The sequence below is a fragment of the Hippichthys cyanospilos genome, chromosome 1 (genome assembly GCF_059441005.1).
Source record: "Hippichthys cyanospilos isolate Australia breed blue-spotted pipefish chromosome 1, RoL_Hcya_1.0, whole genome shotgun sequence".
Classification (NCBI taxonomy): Eukaryota; Metazoa; Chordata; class Actinopteri; order Syngnathiformes; family Syngnathidae; genus Hippichthys; species Hippichthys cyanospilos.
In genome coordinates, this window is record NC_142369.1 from 6,805,441 (window position 1) to 6,825,408 (window position 19,968).

At 41.1% G+C, this 19,968-nt stretch overlaps 3 protein-coding genes across 6 annotated transcripts in view; 2 read left to right on the top strand and 1 right to left on the bottom strand.

The window, feature by feature from the left end:
• The first annotated feature begins 237 nt into the window (after nt 1–237).
• tada2b (transcriptional adaptor 2B) lies at nt 238–4,622 on the top strand. The gene is made up of 2 exons (XM_088415244.1): nt 238–539; nt 1,687–4,622. Exons 1-2 carry the CDS (start codon nt 270–272, stop codon nt 2,869–2,871), a joined length of 1,455 nt encoding a protein of 484 aa, XP_088271370.1. The 5' UTR covers nt 238–269; the 3' UTR covers nt 2,872–4,622.
• Nucleotides 4,623–5,393: 771 nt separating this feature from the next.
• grpel1 (GrpE-like 1, mitochondrial) lies at nt 5,394–6,948 on the bottom strand. Its single transcript, XM_088415255.1, has 4 exons — nt 6,812–6,948; nt 6,147–6,285; nt 6,002–6,083; nt 5,394–5,923 (listed from the first exon to the last, which is right to left on the bottom strand). Exons 1-4 carry the CDS (start codon nt 6,865–6,867, stop codon nt 5,577–5,579), a joined length of 624 nt encoding a protein of 207 aa, XP_088271381.1. The 5' UTR covers nt 6,868–6,948; the 3' UTR covers nt 5,394–5,576.
• The window catches only part of sorcs2 (sortilin-related VPS10 domain containing receptor 2), a 115,202-nt gene continuing 101,840 nt past the window's right edge, over nt 6,607–19,968 (top strand). For 3 of the 4 annotated variants that reach the window (XM_088415167.1, XM_088415175.1, XM_088415184.1), the window contains exon 1: nt 10,812–11,175. In XM_088415167.1, the coding sequence (XP_088271293.1) occupies nt 10,855–11,175 (321 nt within the window). In that variant the 5' untranslated portion in view covers nt 10,812–10,854. Of the gene's footprint in view, nt 6,658–8,921; nt 8,985–10,811; nt 11,176–19,968 lie in introns of those variants that run through there. The other variant, XM_088415193.1, reaches the window with a different exon arrangement.

Consider the following 19,968-nt stretch of genomic DNA (forward strand, 5'->3'; position numbering starts at 1 on the left):
TTTTTTCTTTGCTCATAATTACTGGAGTGTTGACAAAATCGGCGATACTGTAATCCTAGTTAGGATTCCTGCGCATGCGCAGTCGCAGCATCTTCATCTTTCGGTTTTTCCCTTGCCACAGTGAACGACTGCCTTCACATGCGACTGTATTAACGAACTTCGTCCTGTAGAGGGCGGCGTTTCCCCCTCAAAACGGCGCTGGCGTTCGCCTATCATTGCGCACGCGCGGGTGTTCTGCCTCCAACAACAAGGAGCGAGAGCCAGCCAACATGGCCGACCTGGGGAAGAAGTACTGCGTGAACTGCCTGGCAGACGTGACCAATCTCCGGCTTCGCTGCACCGACTGTCCCGATATCGAGCTGTGCCCCGAGTGCTTCTCGGCCGGCGCGGAAATCGGCAACCACCGGAGATGGCACGGCTACCAGCAGGTCGACGGCGGTCGCTTCTCCCTCTGGGGTCCCGAAGCGGAGGGAGGATGGACGAGCAGGGAAGAGCAGTCGCTCCTCGATGCCATCGAGCAGTATGGATTTGGAAACTGGGTACGAACTTTTTGCACTTCGTTGACGTTTTGCACTGCCCGTGTAGAAGGAACAAACGTACTCATACCCCGCATTTAAGTACATGTAACTACGTGTAAAGTTTCTTATTTAACTCTTGTACGAAAGTGAAAGTACAGATGCTAAAATGCACCCAAGTGTCAGAATATTTTTTATCCTAAATTGTACAGAATACCCGTTTTGTTAACTTAGCATAAAACAGCGCACAACACAGTGTTCCAGTTGCAAAATATGTCTAGTTTGACAAAGTAGGGGCAGAATCAAAATGAAGATACATTTTCATGAAGAGATGATACTAAAAAGCCCTCAAGAAAACGATTATTTTGATGCTTAATCAGAGCCAATAGTCGAGTTGTATTCCACGGACGTTACTAGAATTATTTTTGTTTCATGAATTTTAGAATTCTGATATCTTGCTGGAATTTCCAATCTATAGTTGAAAAAAAAAACATAGAAGATCAAATAACACGTTCCCATTTAATTGTGAATGATCAACTTTTTTTATCAAATATTTTTTCTATCAAATATTTTTGGAGGTGGTTAACTTTTTTTTTTAAATCTTAAATTTAAATTCTTAGAACACAAATTTCCTCCTCTTGCAATGCAATAATTTGCTGTCTTGCTGAGAGGCAATGATTGACACAGTTGAATAGACCGTATCTTATCTTAAATAGTTCTGTGGGTTATTTGTGGCTCGCCATCCACATTTTAGTGGACTGGAACATGTATTAAAAATACGAGGTAATAAAGATTTATGGTAGACAGTGTTAGAAATGAGAAGTTTAAAAAAAAAATCTGGATTTGCCAGCTCACCTCAAAGTTTTGATGGTGCATTAACTAACGACATTCAATAGACAATGTGCACCTGCTTGCTTGTTTGGTTTTTGCCGTGTTTAATAAGTCAAAGTAAAATAAAGTTAATGTGGCCCTTACATCCTTATATTTTTCAGTATGTGGCCCTCAAAAAACAAAGTTTGGTCACGTACCCCGAACAAGAAAAAATTACAAAAAAAGGAGAGGCTGCAAATAACTCTAAAAAATACATCGAAGCAATCGTTTTAGCGCAGTCTTATTTTGTAAGTATTTGTACCGCGAGTACTTTCGAGACATGTGCTTATTGGTCGTTCAGGAGGACATGGCCGCTCACGTGGGGGCCGGCCGCACGCCGCAGGAGGTCATGGACCACTACGTGACCATGTACATCCACGGCAACCTGGGAAAAGCCTGCATCCCCGACAGCATTCCCAACCGGGTGACGGACCACACCTGCCCCGGCGGGGGGGCGCTGTCCCCCAGCCTCACCGTCCCGCTCCCGCCCCTGGACATCAGCCTGGCCGAGCAGCAGCAGCTGGGCTACATGCCGCTGCGCGACGACTACGAGATCGAATACGACCAGGACGCCGAGAAGCTCATCAGCGGCCTGTCGGTCAACTACGACGACGAGGACGTGGAGATCGAGATGAAACGCGCCCACGTGGACATGTACGTGCGCAAACTCCGCGAGCGGCAGCGGCGGAAGAACATCGCTCGGGACTACAGCCTGGTGCCCGTCTTCTTGGGCCGGGACAAGAAAGAGACGCGGGACAGGGACAAGTCGCCGGGCGCGGTGAGCGCCGCGGCCGGAGCGGGCGCCGGTACCGTGGCGCCGGGTTCGACGACAACGGCGGGGACCTGCCCGCCGGTTCCCACCACGCCCAAAAGGAAGATCAACAAGGAGGAGAAGGAGCAACGGGTGCGCCTGCGGGGGCTCTGTCAGTTCATGGCCCACCGAGAAATGGAGGAGCTCTTTGAGAACATGCATAAAGAGCGCGCGCTGAGGGCCAAAGTGAGGGAGCTGCAGCGTTGCCGCCGCAACGGCATCGCCCGCCTGGACGAGGCCGCCGAGTACGAGGCGGCGCGGCACAAACGGGAGAAACGCAAGGAGAACAAGAGCGTGGTCGTCTCCAAGCGGGGCGGCGGCGGCGGCGGGCTCGGCTCCGGGGCGGCGCCGTGCGGAGGGGGCGGCGGAGCGACCGGCGGGCTCGGGGCGGGCTGCGCCGTAAAGGAGGAAATCAAAGAGGGCGAGTTCGCCGCCATCGAGAACCTGACCGGCTTCGAGCTGCTTTCGGACCGCGAGAAGGTGCTGTGTAACTCCCTCAACTTGAGCCCGGCGCGCTACCTGACGGTCAAGACCATCATCATCAAGGACCACCTGCAGAAGAGGCAGGGCGTCCCCTCCAAGAGCCGGCTGCCCAGCTACCTGGACAAAGTCCTCAGGAAACGCATCGTCACCTTCCTCACGGAGAGCGGGTGGATTTCCCGAGACGCGGTTTAGAAACAAAACTACTGACTTGCGCCTTCTCGGTGGCGTTGTGAATGTGTACAGTGGCGGCCCCCGCTGGCGAACAAATACAGCGAACCCTCTCGTTTTTCGCGAGGGATGCCTTCCCGCGAAGATTTTTACAAAAAAATATTCACACTCCAGATTAATTTACAAACACCCCATCTCACAAAAAAAATCCAATCATAGCCTCCTGAAAGCCAGTGTTTTCCTTTGTGTCTACTTTTGAGTCCATTTTGTCTCAGCAAGAGTTAGTTGCTAGAGTTAGCGGCAACCTACAAGAGACATCAATAGAAATGCTGCGCTAGGACTTATTTGGTTAGCTCGAATGAGTCAAAAGATTTAGATGGGGAACCAATGACCGTGGACACAAATGAGAAGGCTGGGGTCTCAGAAGAATATAATATTATTTGATTGGCTCTATGAGTTCAATTTCAGTCGGCAGCAGGTAGCAGTAAAGTACAACCCTCAGACATTGAGTAAAAGGAGGTCGATTTTTTTTTCTGCTTTTTTTCTATCCCTGCAAACAATGTTAATCAGAGTATTCTGTTTTGAATTGTGTCAAGTGAAGTGCAACCGTGTTTTCCAGACCCACCCGCCATAGGTGAAAATCTAACACGTTTGTATTAAAAATGTATTCAGTTAACTCATTAAAACGTAAAAAATTACATTTTTCTAAGTATTACATACATATCTAGACAAAAAAATGATCCACAAAATGATAAATTAACAGCTAAAGTCTCTTAAAGGCACAGTGTGTAAAATTTAGACTTGTTTTCATTCAGAAGTTAAATGATTATAAATATCAAAAACTTGCAAATAAATGTGACCAATTACCAACTATTTTACTTTTAAATATAATCCTAGGTCTAATGTATGAAAAAAAACAGGAGTATTCTCTTGTTTACGGTTATTTTTAGTAGAGATCGGTTGTTTTGTCTGATCCTACTTGAAGGATGAAAAACATTGAGAAAAATGGCAAGATAAACCTGCAAAAGGGTCATCATTGAAAATCCATTGTAGTGGAAAAAATTTATATATATATATATATATATATATATATATATAAAATAGCGACGTATTCCTGCAACAGAAAAAGTTATGGTCATAAATCAGAGATAAAGGGAAGCCCCAATACTGTGATGTTGCAAGGGAACTGTGTTTCAAAGTTGATCAAATACTAAAGGCCAAATTTTTGTAAAACAAACAATTTATAATGCCACTAATTCATAAGTGTGATACTCAAAAGACTTTGCCTCCGATTGCTCTTGACTAAGGCACATTTCTTCCAGTCGTGCTCAGTGCTGCCTGGAATGTTGTGGCGGAACGTGGTACTGCATCCGATTCACAATTACCACTTGCCTGCACTATGGAAAATCCAAATTTATGGAACACCGTGGGTTCACTGTATTTTCATATTAGCACTAAGGACAGAAAGAGCCATATTTTGCGGTTTGCAAAGGACAGGGTGAATTGTCAGTATTTTGGGCCGCTCATTTGGTTTGGATGATTTCCATATTTGCAACGCTACCTGTTACTAATCAATATAATCTATCGAGGATTATAAAGCGAAACGTTTCTCAGCTGCTCCGCGTCTTTTTCATCCTGTCCCGGACACGAGTCTGACCTGTAAATGATGTATAAATGGAGAAAAGAAAATTACTGGTGACCTGTACAGTATTTTCCATTTTTTGGAATATTTTTTTATATAGCTTTTGTAAGTAAAGAAATAATTTTGTATTGCACAGATGAAGCTGCCGTCTTTGCTGTCGTGGCGTATGAATGGACATGTATTAAACATGGAAACTAAATTTAGGACGGTCGCACTTGTTTGATTGGAATGATTGAAATGGATGATTGTAAATTTATGTTATTGTCTCCTCCAAAACATATTTTTGTATATTGTTTTTTTTTAATCAAGTAAAATAGCACTTTCTAATATTGTACTTAAACAATTAAATAGAATATAAAGGATAGGCAGCTTGTGCGTCGTCATTTAATACTTCATTTCATTCAGTGTGCTGCTCCTGCTGTGCCCATCTTGGCCACCGGGAGTCAGTAATGCAGTCGTAAATCCTAATTGATTTTCAGTGAATCAATAGGCTGCAATTTTTTTTTTGTAAAAGGCTAAGGAATTTGTGAAAATGTTGTGTCATCAGGCTACATCATAGGTGTCGAACTCCAGTCCTCGAGGGTCGGTATCTTGTATGTTTTCAATTTTTCTGACCCAACACAAATAATGACCTTATTAGCAAGCTTTCCAGGAGCTTGAAAACGATCCTAATTATTTGAATCAGGTGTTTTGAGGGAGATGGTTCAAAAACATGCAGGATACCGGCTCTCGAGGACTGGAATTCGACACCTGTAGTCTGTTTTTCGCTGTTTGCGTTAAAACCCCTGTTGTGTAACGGGTTATTGATGCTAATCGTTAGCACATCTATGGGTTCTTCCTTCGTGACTTAGCATTAAGCTAGCAGGAGCATTTTAAAGCAGAGCTGTTCAAGATACACAACATGTCCTTATGTTTTCTCTTTAATTTTCACTTCACTTTATTTATATTTGTGACATCTGCATTCCAACTAGTCCCGCCAACTCATTAAATTTAAAAACAGGACCGAAGTCAAAGTTTGGTCAGTTTATTGTAGTACTCAGTCCAGTGAAGGCGAACACGCCAAATGTCCGCATGGTCCACGGTGTTCTTAGGAGGCTTTGGCCACGCCGACCAACGCCGGCCTGAGGGTGCGCCCGTGTAGCTTGTACCCCACTTTGGTCACCGCGGTGACAGTGCCGGGCTCCTTCCCTTCGGCGGGGGCGTGGAAGAGCGCCTCGTGCTCGTAAGGGTCGAACTTGAGGCCGTACGGGTTGAGTTTGACCAGGTTGTGCTTGGTGAACACCTTCTGGATCTGGACCTCAGTCATCACTAGCCCGTCGTAGAGATTTTTTAAGTGAGGGTTCTGGCTCGTCACTTCCTCCTTGGGTACGCTTTCCTTGGCTTTTTCCAAAATATCGGCCACCTCCAGGAGGTCTTCGCAGAAGCCCTGGATACCTGGCAGCGCAGTAATTGCTTAAAAATTGATTATATCCCGCATAACTATAAATAGTGTTTCACGAGAGGTGTGTTTACCGTATAATTTAGCTTCCTGAATCATCCTTTGACTCCTTGTCCGTAGGTTCTCTGTGTCCGCCAAGGCTCGCTTATATTTGTCCTGCGGATCGTCAGATAAGGTTTTTTTGTTTTTTGTTTTTTTTAAAGACAGCGTACAACTTACGGTCATCTCTTTAAGCTGCTCCTCCAGCTGCGTCTTCTCGGCCAAGAACTTTTCCGCTGCGTTCTGATCGGCTGATGCCTCCTCTGATCCGTGACCGTTCTTTTGCTGGGTGGCTGTGCAAAATCGCCGCGGGGATGCTCTGAGGAAACAAAAATAAACACCAGACCAGTTAATCTATTGCCCACGATGCTAAAAAAAAAATTGTAAAATGCACTCAAAACCTTTATTACAACATCAACAACGAAATCCGCTAAGTAGAGATACAACTTTTCTTCCTGATGATCATATTTAAAATTTCTTGAGTTAAATTGAAAACATAAAATCAGCATTTTTTTGGTTTTGGTTCGACTCGAGATGTAGCGGGGCTAGATTACAAAAGGTCAACCGGCTGACGTAATTGTGCGACGTCAATGACGTCATTCTCGGTGCGTCTGAGAAGTGTTCGATAACTATCCTTCGACTAATGAACTATAAACCACTTTTACAAATTCTAGCGTTTACGCCACCTGAGGTAATGTAAGCATTTTTCCTCTATATATAATAGCATGTTACTCCCACTATGTCCAATTATGTCATCACGCTATCTCGCGATGCTAACGTCGACACGTTATTCACGCACCAAACACATCGACACATTTTTCAAGTAAAATGGAAAAGTTACTAACCTTACGACGTTACGCAAAGCTCCGAGTGAGAAGCTCCGTATGCACAAACTCGCCATATTGCTACTTAATTGGGCAAGCGAGAAGCCTCCTTGGAGCACACGCTTAGACAGGACACCATGAACTGATAGTCGCTGTCCAGAGTGTTAGCCAATCGGATATCAGAAGAGGCGGGCGTATGTGTTTTGACCAATTGCATATTGAAGTTGAGTAGGATAGTTTGGTTGCGCTAGAGTTAAACGTCCAAACCCACACACGTGACCAATGACAGTTGATTAAAAAAAAAAAACATGCGAAGGTTAGTATTGAGTATTGCGTATCGAGTATTGAGTGCATATTATTTAAAAATAAACAATAATAGTAATGCATAATTAGTAATAGCCGTAATAGTCCCACGTAGTCTCTACTTTTTTAATTTAAATGTGTTTCTAACTAAAGTGGCGAAAGTCTCACTTTACCTGAAATTTTTTTTTTTTTTTGTACTTGGATTAATGTACAAGTGTTTGAATAAGAAATATTGAGAAAAAATGACTTAATTGCCAATAATATACAAAGTTGGTTGTGAATGTTGAAGGAGAAGGGAATTTTTTTAATCTAACATTTCTCTGTAAAATCGTAATTTTAAGGATGTGGTGAAGACAGTTGAGGTCAGTACTTTCCCTGATTAGGCGTAACATATTCAAGATGGAATATTTTGAATCGATCAAGAAATATGGAAGGATGAGCTAAATAAGTAAAATACCTTTTACATTTGTTTTGTGTGTCAAAATGTGATCATTTTGCTCATTGTGATAAACAGTTCGTGTGCAGAAATGAATTCGTGATTCGAGTTAACTCAACTCAAACTGTACCGCACGGAAAGTTGGAAAATACTAACTAGTTCTTCAAAAATGTTGCCTCGACCTGTTTGACACTCCTATTTGACGTTAACTGTCAAACTAAAAATAAATCTAAGAAATCACAGGTTTATTTCAAACGCGAAAAAAACATTTAGGAGCTAAAACTTAAGATTCAAGAGTTTTATTGTCATATGCATTCTAATACGACACTACGAAATTTTTCTGTTCACTTCTCCGAGCAGACTACATTCCACAATCGAGCAAATAATAATGTAGATTATAAAACGGAAATAAATAAATTAATTAATTAATAATAGAACCATAAGGGCAGGAATAATGAAGCACTAATAAATGAATAAACTCACATTCTGAGCATATTATGGAGTAGACAGAGTGGAAGAAACTGAATACATGTGAGGATGATGCAAAATATCATGTAGTGCAAAATATTATGTATTTAGCAGCTTTCCTGCACTGTGCAGGATTTGTAAGGTGCATGTGGTAAAAGGACCGCTTATGAGGCAGACTACAGCCTGAGGGATTTATTCAGAATCCGAATGGCTTGTCGGTAGAAACTTAACATCAATAGTCTCATAATCATGTGTTATATATCCCGTAGTAGGGAAAATTTTATGAACGCAATGTATGTGTATTTGAAAGTTTAATGTATCTTAATGTGTGTGTTACTGCCCCATTGTGGCCAAGTGGTATTGACTCAATGATGCACAGACTTCTTCATTCTTTAGCTTCTTTTTACAGTTATAAATATTTAAAAAACACACATTCAATATTTTCCTGATTGAAAATCATTTAATACAACTTAACATTTCATCTTACTCAGTGAAATGGGGTTATACCAGGTCAAGAGTGGCTGGTTTTTCTTGCTAGTGGGGAAAAAAAAAGAAGAAAACATGATCAAGGTTGTTCAATTATTCATGTCTGGCGAGGCTTTTGCCTTCTCAGATGGTGAGACTCAACAAGTATGCAGTATTATCCAGAGGATGCTCGTTTGCACGGATCAGGTTTGCAATTTTGCCTGCCTAGGCCAGAGGTGTACGTACAGTGACTGACAGAATAATTAAATACCATTCCACTATGTTGCTGTACAGGCTGAATTTTTTTTTAAAATTATTTTTAATATAATTGCATACAAGTGTCTGATATAATTATTAGAAGCTCCTCCTCTCACATTAACATAGTTGCTTGGCACCAACATGTCAAAAAATATGTTGCCAAAGCATACACTTTTCTCATCTTTTCATTCTCTCTTTCAGGCCACGTTGCTATTCAAGAATTGCAAGGGGCATCGTTTGTGTGCTGCGGGTCCCGTGGGTGAGGTGAGTCATTAAACGCATCGCTTGTAATACCGGATGACACGGCGTGACGGCCGAGGCGGAGTTTTTGAAGTGCTCGGTGTGAGTAAGGGGACATGAATGACTTCAAGAAGTGAGGGGAGTCGCCCACCTCATTAACGGTGCGGAACATCCCATTAATTTGCCTTTTGTGGAAGATTATGTCTTTTAATTTTGCTATACTGTCTCCTAAATGTCTTTTAAAAGGAATATTACAAGAGTAATAGTCAAATTTGTTGCTAAATCTTCTCCATGCTCACTATGACTGCAGTCATCAGTTTTGTGTCTTGTTAAATGATTTCTTTCTCAAAAAAAATGGGGAATGTTGAGATTATGTGAAAAGAAACCAAAAGATATCAAAGAATGACGGAAAAAACGAATAGGTGACGACGACTCTTCAAATATTAACTGGGTCTCACCTCCATCAAATATTAATGCTGCTCTTCTTCCACCTTGCTGGGCAGCGGATAACAACCCGCTGTTACAAAATGAGAACTCTCTGATCTGAAAATCTCTCATTGCGGGATTTCTAAAATCACAAAATTGGCTCACATTACCTTGATTTTATAAAGACATCAGATGTAAATGCAGACATCTCAATTCTTTGGGTGACTTGAATGAAACCATAACACTTTTTTTCGTTTTTGTCACGGACATCTAATGAGTTAGCTTGTCAATAGCACCTTGGTTTTACACGCACGGGATTGACCTTTTCCCATTCCTGTTGAAACAGAGGATAGTGGTGATGTTTCTGGCCACTTGAAAACATTTCTAGGAAAAACTGACATCTTACCGAGCTACAATTAAGTTCCCCATTAGGGCTGGTATTGATAATTGAATGTTGGTCAAGTACTGAGTCGTATAAAGTAATGAATCTTATAACGTATCCTGGTTCAAGATTAGCATTTACTGTAACTACACGGCGACTGTACTGTATCAATATTATTGGAAGGTATATTCATCTGTACAAACGTAGAGGTAGTATAGATTGGGCGGAACAAGCCTTTTTTGAGGAGTGGGGCTGGGAGGGTTGCCGTCATTTTGTTGCTAAAATATTGTGTCAATGAAGCACTCTTGTTTTAAAAGAGCATTTATGTGGTGATTCAATTCAGGGCAACTCGAGCACCCCCAAAAATCTGCTAGAAACACCCATGGGTTAAAGCTAAGTCCAGTGGCAGGATAATTATGAAAAACTGAAAAGGTTCATTAAAAAATGAAAAGATTATTTTGTCTTATTTTTTTATATATTGTCTCCTATAGTACAGAATTATGTTGCGTAAGTAAAACATAACTGTGTGAACTACAGCTACTGAGTTCTATTTTTTTAAATTATTATTATTAAAAGTATTGTATCATGCAATTTTTAAACTTTCTAGCTTCCTCCGACGCTACTGGAATAAATCTGGAGCCCAATCTACTTGCAAAAAATAGTATAGCCATAACTACCGCAAGTTTACCTTGCTATTTTCTTCATATTTTTCCTCAATTTTGCTTAATATCAACTTTATGTCTTTATTTTTTAACAAAAGAAATGAACTAAAAAGGGAACAAAAGAAAAAAAATCAATCAATCTCCACTTCGCGGATTTCCTTTCTTGCGTATATTTTTGTCAACGTCACCCCCGCGAAAAACACGGGAACGCTGACGACGTTCAAATTCAGTTGCAGTTTGCGTGGCTGCTAGCAGCAGGTGGCGCCAGTGCGCCGTCCCGCGGTCCACTTTGGCACCAAGACGCTTCCACGTTGTTCCCACTACGCCACCCTCCCTCGCCTCCTTCGCACACTCCCTCGCTCATCGCTCAGTACACACCTATCCATCTTCCTCCAGTCTCCTGCTCCGTCTCCGGCCCGAAAGCATGGCCGAAGCAGCGCTCCCCGCCCTCGCGCGTCTTTGCGTCTTGCTCTTTACCGTCTCGGCCGTGACCGCGATTCCGGGACCCGCGCGCTGCGACCGCGGGCGCGGACCGGACGTGCAGGGACTTGGAGGACGCGCGGAAGGCTCCCCGCCGGAGGGAGGCGAGGACGCGGCCGGCGCCGGGGGTTCGGAGGGCTCCCCCCGCCTTCGGAGAGCGCTGTCCCGGGAAAACCAAATGTCCTTGCAGAGCAGCTCGTTCGTGCTCAAAGGGGATGCGACGCACAACCAGGCGATGGTCCACTGGACCGGGGAGAACAGCAGCGTAAGTAGCCCGAGCGTCCACACCCTCTTTGTGCCACCCGGTCCCACCGTGCACATGACGGGAGACAAGTTATTGTTCTCGCCGTGGGAGAGCGTGACGCACCCCGCACGTCGGCTTTACGCACGCAGGTGCGCCACCTGCATGCATTCAGCACCGATTTGCTTATTTGCTCTTGTTTGGCTTTCTTTGAGGAACTGACTCCGCTACTCACTAGGACACAGCGGGCTGCGCGTTTCTGTTGATTTCTATTTTCGTCGGGGCTGTTTGCTTAAACAGAAGCTGTATTCATCTGGCTGCATCTGGGTTAGAAGGTGTGAGGAAATGTGATGGTTCTATTTTGTGTCTGCGAAGGTCTGGTGTGGACAAACGTTCAGAAGAAATTCAAGGTGGGAAGGACCACTTTGACTTTCATTTGTTTGACAATTGTGCGGCTTAACCCAAGGTGCTTTGAGCAGACCATCATTTATTTTTATGCTTTGAAGACACCTCACTGAACACCACACGAGCGAGCACCCAAAACCAAAAGTCAGCGATTTTTTTTTGTTTGTGTGATTTTTTTTCCAACAACAATGTGCTGAGAATTGTGCTAAACCATAAAAGTAAATGCAATCTTCAGTAAGATGACCTTGACAAGGAGCAGAAAATCAAGCAAACATTAACTGAATTATCTTTCTTTTTCAAGCATTTTAAGGAGAAATTTTGTTGCTATTTTAGTGATGTGTGGTGGTGGAAGACAAGCAAATGAGAGATGAAAACAAATTTCTTTACTCTGCCTTGTGTGTAATTTTTTTGGAACGCCTTCAATGGCCGTGAAGAGTCCAGTTGCCTCTTTTGCGGCTTCTATCTTGACATTTACGGGCTTTGCAAACAAGTGCGGTCTTTGTGGTGAATGTTGCATGGTGGAGACGTCGCTGGTTGTCACAGTTTTTGTACGGCCGGGGCACTACACGCAGCTGTGGAAAAGTTTCCTTGTGCATCCTGATATAAATAACATTGTTTCAAACATACTGAGGGCTCTTTGAAACGCTTTTAATTTTTTAGGGGTGAGGATACTAGTTATCTTGGTTATATTTGATCAATGTCTTGGCGGGCACGGCTTGTCACTTTATTTCAATTATATTTAAATTGTTTTAAATTTTCAGGCAGATAACTGGTATTAAACTGGGTTTGTAGGTTCATTACTAAATGCAGATACAGCAGAAAAGAAACTATTGAATTGCTTCTTAATAAAATAACATTTTTCTTGATTACAGTGGGCTATATTTGGTAATAGTATTTATTTCTCAAAAGATGTCAGCGTGGAAAGGGATTGATGTTAGCCATGGTAGTCAGCTAATAATAAATTCCCATTTCACCAATTGTAGACTTGCTAACTCATAGCTAGTTGCAAACGTTCTTTTCAAGACAGCACCATCTTACTAAATCAAGTTACAGTATGCTTTCCCAGCTCTCTGTAAATTAATGTAAGAATGGCAAGAAACTGATGTTAGCCACATTATTTAGTTACTGGTAGCTAATGTTTTTATTTCACCAATTATAGACATGCTAACTCTCATAGCTGGTTACAAACATTCATATCAATAAGCGTTAGCTTACTAAATCAAATTGTAGACATGCTAACTCTCATAGCTGGTTACAAACATTCATATCAATAAGCGTTCTCTAACGAAATCAAATTGTAGACATGCTAACGCTCATAGCTGATTACAAACATTCATATCAATAAGCATCTAACTAACTCAAAATAGAGTAGGCAACAACAGAGTTTTGGCTACTTTTCTGTATGAAGTAACGTCAGAGTGGAAAAGAACTGATGTTAGCCATACTCTAGTTTGCTTATAGTGAGTCTGTATTGTAGACATGCTAACTGATAGCTTGTTGTAATTGTTCCTTTCATGATAGCGTTATCCTCTCAAATCAAACTATAGTAAACTACAACACTACACGTATTCCTCAGAAAATGAGTCGCTACTTCTTTGCTTTTTGTGAAGTAACATGAAATAAGACAGGAACTAAACGTAGCCATGCTAGTTAGCTAGTAATCAGTCTACTTAATTTGACCAATTGTAAACATGCTAGCTCTCACAGCTGGTTGCAAACATTCGTTTAAAGATAGTATTTTCTAAATAAATTAAAACGCAGTAGGCTACAACAGTAAAAGTACTTATTTCTCAAAAAATTAGGAACTACTTTTCTTTTCATAACGTATCATATCATGTCATGTCATATATTGAATGTTACTTTGCATTTGTTGCAAAGTTATAGGCGACGCTCTCGCAAATGTGATGTAGTAATTGATGTTAACTCCAGTGATGATTGTTTGGCCTCCGTGAAGTTTCTAGTTATTGATTTGATCTTGGAATCTCCTTTCTACTTGGATGTTTTTACTGTTTCAAGACTGCCAACCCGCTCCCTCTGTCCAATAATTTCTAAATAATGACTGGCATTTAAGAAGAATACAATTTATCCAATAGCCTCAGCCATCGACTGGATGAACTCCCTTTTCTCCATCTTCCCCTCATATCCAGCTGCAGGCATTTTATGATTATGCCGGACAAGGAGCTCAGTTTGATTCCTCCTCAATCAAAGGTTCATCCCAGACCAATAACGCGGACAAATGGTGCCATTTAATTTCTTCAGGGCTGACATTTATGAGCAGAAGCCCTTGATAGAGGGCCGAGGCCTGAAGAAGCTTTGTTTTCCTTCAAATGCTGAGCGACAGACATCCCGAAGGGGCCGTGCCAACACACCTGACCCGCTGAATTTAAGAGCACCGTATCGCAGGTGATGTCTCACGTGACAACATATAATTCCAAGATGAATGGAAGCGGAATTGCCTCTTGGATCCTGGCTTGCAGCGATCGGACAATTGAATGAGTTCTTTTGCTCGCAGCTCAGCACCTTCCAAAGTCAGCCCCCCGTTTTAGAACCAGAGCACGCAGATTCCCAAGGAAGGCCCGAAAAAGAAAACACATTCGTTGAATGGGGAGAAAAGTTCACCATTCACGTCGTCAGCTTTTTACGAATCCAATATTGATGAGGTCAAAGCAGCGGCGGTCTAATAATACACGCGAGGGTTCTCTTTATATTACTCCCCCGACTGTCCGAGATATTTGTGTTGATACTTTTCATATTGAGCAGGTTCCTTGTAAATGTACCGTGGATCAATTTTAATATATTTACTCCGGGCTCAACAGTTTCCCCTGCGAGCAAGCCCAGGGCATCGGCGCTAAGAAATAAAGATTAAAAAGAGAAAATGTGCTGACTGCACGCATAATAACAGCACTTTGACACACTGGAGCAAGCAAAATCACGGCCTCTTAATAGCTTTTCTGTGTTTGTGTGACTGTGGACCGACTGGACTCTCCTCAGCCGCAAACTAGTCACCTCTCGCTAAAAATGAATGAAAAAAAATCGGAGATCTATTTAATTAAATTCCATCAGGTTCGCTTTCGGCTCCGGTCTTCCTGTGTGGAGTTTTCGTGTCCTTCCCGTGCCTGCGTGGGTTCTCCTTGGCGACTACGGTTTCCTCCCAGATCCCAAAAACATGCATGGAAGGAATAATGGGCAACCTGAATTGGCCGTTGGTATGCAAGCGAGTGTTTGTTTTTTTGTGCCTTGCAATTGGCTGGCATCCACCTCAGGGTGTCCCCCGCCTACTGCCTGAAGATAGCTGGGATAGGCTCCAGCACGTCCGTCACTCTCGTGAGGATAAGCAGTTCAGATAATGGATAGATGGATGGATAAATGCCATCTGTCTTCTCCTGTTTTTAACTAACAGAATAGCAGTGTCGTGTAAAAATACACACACACACACACACACACACACACACACACACACACACACACATATATACAATATATACAGTGTTCCCTCCTTTATCGCAGAGGTTACGTTCCAAAAAATACCTGCAGTGACCGAAATAAGTATAATTGATTTTTTTGTTGTTGCTTTTGCTCCCTTTTTAAAGTTTTAAACAAATTAATAAAATCTTTTTTCCTGCTAGTCTATCTCACATACACACTATATATATATATATATATATATATATATATATATATATATATATATATATATATATACACTATATATATTATATAAAATAGCGACGTAATCCTGTATTTATATATATATATATATATATATATATATATATATATATATATATATATATATATATATATATATATATATATATATATATATATATATATATATATATATATATATATACAAGTATATATTATTTTTTTACACGGGGCCAACAATACAGATTCTGCAAGCAACTCATAGTGCCTGAAATCTGATTGGAGAAAATAAATAACTACATGCATCTAACATCCACATAACACATGTTGGAAGTAGTGCAGCTATGATCTATAGATCTTGTCGTTATTTGCATAACCGCCAGTGTGTCTATTTGAGTGAGTGTGTGTGATTCCTCACGTCCCTGACTTAATGCGAAAGGCATTTGTTCACGCTTCACATGCAGAACAGACAGTTCATTTGGCCTCCGGTTGTTCTGTGGCGGGAAATTGTTTGCACATGTGAGCAGAACTTTTTTCGTCGTTTATCTCGTCGCCCCGTGTTCGAGACACTCCACAAGCATCAGCGCTGTAAATCATCTGCGGTCCCAGCTTCGTTGTCCGCCTTCCATATGAATTCCACCCGGTCCTTGTGGCTTGTCATCCCGGACCCGTCCCGGCACCGCTGAGCGTTTACTAATCGCCGCTGGCTGCCTTACATTAATCATTTTGTCACTACGGGTTCGGATGACACTTTTTTTTTTGCCGCGTTACTGTCTTGTGTCCGGAGGATAGACTAAGTGTTATTAATAGCAGCGGGGGGGTTGATGCTTCCTGGCCAAGTGGGCCTTATTGGGACAGAAAACGGAACCGGGTATCATTATTACATGAGACAAAGTCATCATTTTGTCTGTTCTGATGAATGACTCCTATTTTTTTTGCATACAATCGGTTACAATGTAAAGAATTCAAAACTTTTGACGAGAAATAAACTGCGCATCATTTTCTTTGCAATATTTTCACCAGGTTTCAGTGACGTCATGTGACGTGTGCAAAGCTTAGCTGTGATTACTTTAGCAACTGTGATGTCATTTTCTTCGTCAGCAAGTGGCAAAATAACGACCCCCTGAAATGGATAGCACCAGATTACTTACCTTATTTTCCGCACTATAAGGTGAACCTAAAAGCCTTATTTTTTTTTTAAAAAGCTGATGGTGCGCCTTATAATCAGGTGCATCTTATGTATGGTTCAATATTGAGATTGGGTTTCATAGACGGGGAATGAAGCGATAAAGCAAGCTTGACCTGTTTCTTTTGTGTGTTTACAGTTGAACAAGGTTGCTCATATTGACATTGAGTTATTATGCTATTTTGAGTTAAGAGATATTATTTGAGTTATTATTGTTATTACTTTGAGTATTACTATATTGTGATTGAAAAAGTTTTAAAATATGTCATTAATTGACAGTGCGCCTTATAATCCGGTGCGCCTTATATGTGGAAAAAGTTTTCGAATATGTCAACAATTGAGGGTGTGCGCCTTATAGTGCGGAAAATACGGTAATTTCTTTCCCACAAACACGCAATTTATCAGTATATTCGATTAGTTATTGACATTTTATTGTCAAGTAAATTTGGGGGTTCGACTTCTCCAGGGGCAATTATAGGGTCGGAAATTATAGGGTGCTCAGTTCAGGCAAGATAAATGTAGATTTTTTTGCGTACATTTTAATCTCAATTTATTTTCCCATTTATGAAAGAAAAGTTTTTTTCGGTCATGGAGCAGGCACGCTTCTTCCATTTTGATTCAGGACAGCTGTGCTGTCTCGGACCACCTAAAACTTTTCCTTCCTAGAAAGAAATTGTCAGCTAACTCTTACCCAACAACATGACCGATGAGCTGAATATTAACATGGAAATACTGAGGTTTGATAATGATCACAGAGGACTGGAATGATAAAAAGTGTTCGAAGATAAGACATTTTCCACATGAGCCAGTTTTATTGATTTTGCATCCTACATTTCTGTTAGTTGAAAGGAACACATTTTGCTTTTCCTCATACCTAAAGAAAAAAACATTTTAATTTAGTTGGGCCATGGCTTGTAACTCCAGAGTTGTAAATTAGGGCACTTGGATGTTACGGTAGCAGTGTAATTTGCGGATCTACTTTAGCTGTGGCTTCTGGGAAGTTGCCACGATGCTCTGTCTGAAGCCCTAATTGCTTAATTAATTAATTACAAAGCGTTCAGTGTTATGTGAGGAGACTTTCACATAGATATAACCGGTGAAATGCCGCCAGGGGTTTTAGTAATGTGTGTCTCAACTGATATTCTCGCCGTTCACTGAAGTGTTTAATTTGAGTCAACATGTCAGCCCCCAGTGTGCATTTATCTACAGTGTATCCGTTCAAGTGCTACCTGCCATGGTGAAGGTTGACTAGCCCGCTGCCTTCGTCCCAGTTGATGACAGATTTTCACGCCGAAAACAATAGATTCGCTTGTGCCAAGCACAGAAGCGCTTTGGACCGGACTCATCCATGGATAAACTCGTCATCCGTTGCTTTCTCTTTGGGCGCCAATCTTGGCAATGTTGCTTAGTGGATTCTGACTAAAGAGAACTAAAAGTAGCTACAAAGTTTTTTTTTACCTTGCTGCCGTTTCTTTAGTTTGTCCTGCAAAAACACAGCAGGCGCTTCTTGCATGTCCTTCCAGTTTTGTCTCCGCAAAACAGAGGGCTTTTGTTTTTCTTCCCAACTTCCCCGTTGTGTCCTTCTTTAGCTTCCCTGTCATGGCTGAGACTTCCCGCTCACGTTTCTCCGGAAACCCGTACTGGAATCTCGGTGAAGGTCTTTCAGTGGTTTGGTTGCTATTATGGATTCTCGGGTGACCCTGTCAGAACGTATTGAGGATTCATCAAAAAACTGATTTTTTTTTTTTAAGACAAGTTTCCTAAAGTTGTTTCTAATATGACTCATTCCAGTTTGCAATGTTTTGTTTTTGGCATTAAGGAAAATGGTAGGACTCTTGAAAGTTTGAAACTACGGAAGCTTGGACCTGTCAATGTGGAGTAAACATTTTTGAAAGGCAAAGTCATTGGAACATACTTGCAAATATCCATCCATTTTCTAGATACATGTTGGAATGTATTCATTAGTACATTCCAAAATATCTGCTAATACATTCAAACGTAGTTCCATATACACTTGAACAAACACATGCAAATACCTTTGACGCACTTGCAATTATGTATAAATGAACTTAGATTAAATAGATTCAAGCGTGCATTCCAACCTGTTTGAACGTACTTGCAAATAAGTTGAAATGTACTTGCAAAAATCTTGGAACTTACTTTCGTACATACATTTAAGTATACATGCAATTACATTTGAAGGTGCTTGCAAATATTATAATTTAATTTAAACACATTTGAATTCGCATGTGCAGGTTAAAAAAAAAAAAATATAAATATATATAAATATAATATAAATATATATATATATATATATATATATATATATAAATATATATATATATAATATATATTTTATTATAAATATATAATATATATATATATATGTATATATATGTATATATATATATGTATATATATATGTATATATATATATATATATATATATATATATATATGTGTATACATGTATATATGTATCCTGCACGTGCATTTGCGCTATATTATACCTAAAATGTCAAAAAAGTAATAATATTACAAATATTTATTGTTTCATTATTATGTCCACAAGGCATTTCTTCTCACAACCCTAACCCTAACCATAACCCTTCTCACAAGTCAATACCACATGGCGAATCTTGAAACGGTGGAAGAGTCCAATTCATGTAAATATATATTTTTATAGCTGAGTGGGGATGCTTTTTGTCAAACTGTCCAGAGAACAGTTTGTGGTACCAGAACATCTGCACGCGTTTTTTTTCCACTTCACTTTTTCGACTGATCTTCATTGTTTTACCTTTTTTTGTTGTTTTCCTTTCTCTCAGCAGCTTAGTAATAATTTTAACACCCGTGGCTAGCTCTAATGGACTCCACCTGAAGTCCCGTCAGCTCCCCTCCCCTATAAATTGCCTTAAGGCCTGGTGGTCCAGATGGCTTTCTCAATCCCACCTGCGCCTCCAATAAATATCCAACTTGCGTGGTCTTCTCACATCCTCACATCACACGCCACTCAAATGCTACGGCTACGCTCACTTTCCCGCGCAAGCCAATTACTGTAACGACGACAGAAAAGCTTCCGCCCACAAGACACTGAAGTGTATGCTCGGGCATCAAGTCGAGTTTGCAAGCGTCGACGGCGAGGAAGCCTGCCAGTTTCTATTCAGATTCGGAGAAAAAGCAAAACAAAGTACATTTCTGAGTCACGTCGATTAGCAATTAATGCGGCAGTGGGGGCGACTGTGTGGGAGGTTGGAAGACAGGAAAGAATATAAAAATTAGCTCCGTTTGATACTCAACTTCATACTCTCATTGCAAGCTGTTGAGCTTTTGTTGTCATGCTTTTAAGGTCCATATACCGGTATCTTCTTCACCAAATACTGGCTCAAAAACTACTTGGCTTTCCTATGTAGGACCGTATGACTAATTACTGCATTGACTTAACGTTTAGTTTTTAGATAAATCAATAAATGGTCATTTGCATGCTTTGTTTGTTTACTTACAACATCAACATGCACTCACGCTATTTCTTCCTACTCCTGTAACGGCAATTTACTCACCACTGTGCGAGTCGGCGCTCA

What these genes read in the sequence shown, in the direction of transcription:
- tada2b (XM_088415244.1), top strand. Translation starts at nt 270, where the DNA reads ATGGCCGACCTGGGGAAGAAGTACTGCGTGAACTGCCTGGCAGACGTG. An exon ending in AGTATGGATTTGGAAACTGG is followed by an intron (nt 540 to 1,686) that starts GTACGAACTTTT and finishes TTGGTCGTTCAG; the next exon opens with GAGGACATGGCCGCTCACGT.
- grpel1 (XM_088415255.1), bottom strand. Translation starts at nt 6,867, where the DNA reads ATGGCGAGTTTGTGCATACGGAGCTTCTCACTCGGAGCTTTGCGTAAC. An exon ending in GCTTTGCGTAACGTCGTAAG is followed by an intron (nt 6,286 to 6,811) that starts GTTAGTAACTTT and finishes TTGTTTCCTCAG; the next exon opens with AGCATCCCCGCGGCGATTTT. An exon ending in TCAGGAAGCTAAATTATACG is followed by an intron (nt 5,924 to 6,001) that starts GTAAACACACCT and finishes CTGCGCTGCCAG; the next exon opens with GTATCCAGGGCTTCTGCGAA.